The sequence below is a fragment of the Triticum urartu genome, unplaced genomic scaffold, assembly GCF_003073215.2.
Source record: "Triticum urartu cultivar G1812 unplaced genomic scaffold, Tu2.1 TuUngrouped_contig_3917, whole genome shotgun sequence".
In the NCBI taxonomy this organism is placed as follows: Eukaryota; Viridiplantae; Streptophyta; class Magnoliopsida; order Poales; family Poaceae; genus Triticum; species Triticum urartu.
The window spans coordinates 65,548-67,292 of NW_024114470.1; the positions used below are offsets into that span (position 1 = coordinate 65,548).

General features: G+C 50.8%; 1 protein-coding gene across 1 annotated transcript; it reads right to left on the reverse strand.

Annotated features, from left to right (window-relative positions):
* Positions 1-579: 579 nt before the first annotated feature.
* LOC125527448 (RNA polymerase II degradation factor 1-like) lies at positions 580-1,745 on the reverse strand. Its single transcript, XM_048691955.1, has one exon. It carries the CDS (start codon positions 1,698-1,700, stop codon positions 738-740), a length of 963 nt encoding a protein of 320 aa, XP_048547912.1. The 5' UTR covers positions 1,701-1,745; the 3' UTR covers positions 580-737.

The following is a 1,745-nucleotide window of genomic DNA, read 5'->3' on the forward strand; positions in this document are numbered from 1 at the left end:
ACACATATTTTTTGAGCACCTGCACCCCGGCCCTGCTATTCTGACTCTTCAATGTCGCTTTAAGATATGTGCGACACAACTAACTTTCTACATGAAATTTTCTCTTTTTTACTTCTCTCATATAGAACATGTTTTGAAGTTCAAACCTTTTCACCGCGGCAAAGCTTTCTAACTAGAATCTAGGATAAATCTTTCAGAAATTTTGGTCTGACATAAATACTGAAAATAGGATTTTTTTTTAATCAAACAAAACTTATTTTGTATATTTATGTTCGACCAAAAAATGTAAAAGTTTTATCCTAAATTCTAGTTAGAAAACTTTGTTGTTCTGCAAAGATTTGAACTTCAAGACATGTTCTATATGAGAGAAACAAAAAAGAAAACTTACACGAATCACGATGCAGGGAATAAATGGCTAGATAATTAGGGCCTAGGTGCAGGTGCTCTAAAACATGTTTTAGATGTACATATAAACTGTAGGAGAGTTTTGCTCCGTATGTGCCACGAGTATTGTAATCTCTGATAGATTTCACCAATGGAAATGCCAAGATTTCGCCTACTTCGGTTGTAGCCAAGATATAATGATTGACTTTATGTTTGTAGTGTCAGTGTACGTACTTTAATTTACTTGCACAAATGTATTTACATGTTTGTTCTGTTATGTCTGTACACTTTAATCACACAACTATATATTTTCACTCCAGCACATATTCACCCATTGTTTGTATGTGTGGTGCTCACTTCCTGAATAACTTGTGAGAGACGAAGAAGCCGAGCGAGAAAGCAGCGATGGCGATGGCGACCACCTCCTTGTTGTTCCTTGCCTTCTCCACCACGCTGTCAGCCCACTTCATGTCTGTCAGCTGCTCCAGCCCCCCTGCCACGCGCTGCTTCCAGCCGCTGCACGCCGTGGCCTTCTTCTCCAGCACCGCTTTGGCTTCCATGGCAGCGGCCGCAGCCTTGGCTTTCTCTTCCTCGATGCGCCGTCTCACGCCCGCCGCCAGGCTCTCCTGGTCAACCACCGCTTTGTCCTTCTCGTCGATGGCAACCTCCGGCTCCGGCGCCGGCTTTTCGGGAGCCTCAGGCTTCACTTCTTGCTCCTTCTTCGCCTCTGGTTCTGGTGCTAGCTTTTGCTCCTCTTGTTTGTGGTTGCTTGCCTCCTCCGGTTGCTTCTGCTGTTGAGCATTCTTCGTGGCCTCGTCCATGGCCTTGTTGGACACATCCTCCTCCTTGGCGATCTCTTCCTTAGGCTTGGTGGTGCTGTCGCCGCCGCTGGCCGCCTTCTTATCGCTGCCGTCGACGTCTTTGGTTGGCGGCGGCCTGACGTCTTCCTTGGCCACACCAGGTTTATCCCTCTTAATCTCCTCGATGCTCGTCGGCGCGGGGACAGCAGAGTACGCGCGCTTGGGCACGGTGAGCGTGAGCACGCCGGACTCGAAGCGGCCGGCGATGTCATCGAGGCTGGCGGTAGACGGGAGCTGGAAGACCTTGTGCAAGGAGCCCGGGGTGGCACCCGGCCTCGCCCCGCTCACGGTGAGCCTGCCGGCGCCGTCCACCTGCACCCTGAAGTCGCCCTTCTTGAACCCCTCGAGGCTGAGGCGGAGCACGTAGGTGCCGGCCTTGTCCGCCCATTCGAACTTGGGGTCCACGACCGGTGCCGGATGCTGCCGCTTCGGCTTGGTGTTGGTGGCGGCCGCCATGAGGAAGCGTAGGCAGGGAATCGTGGTGGACGTTGCGATGGATGG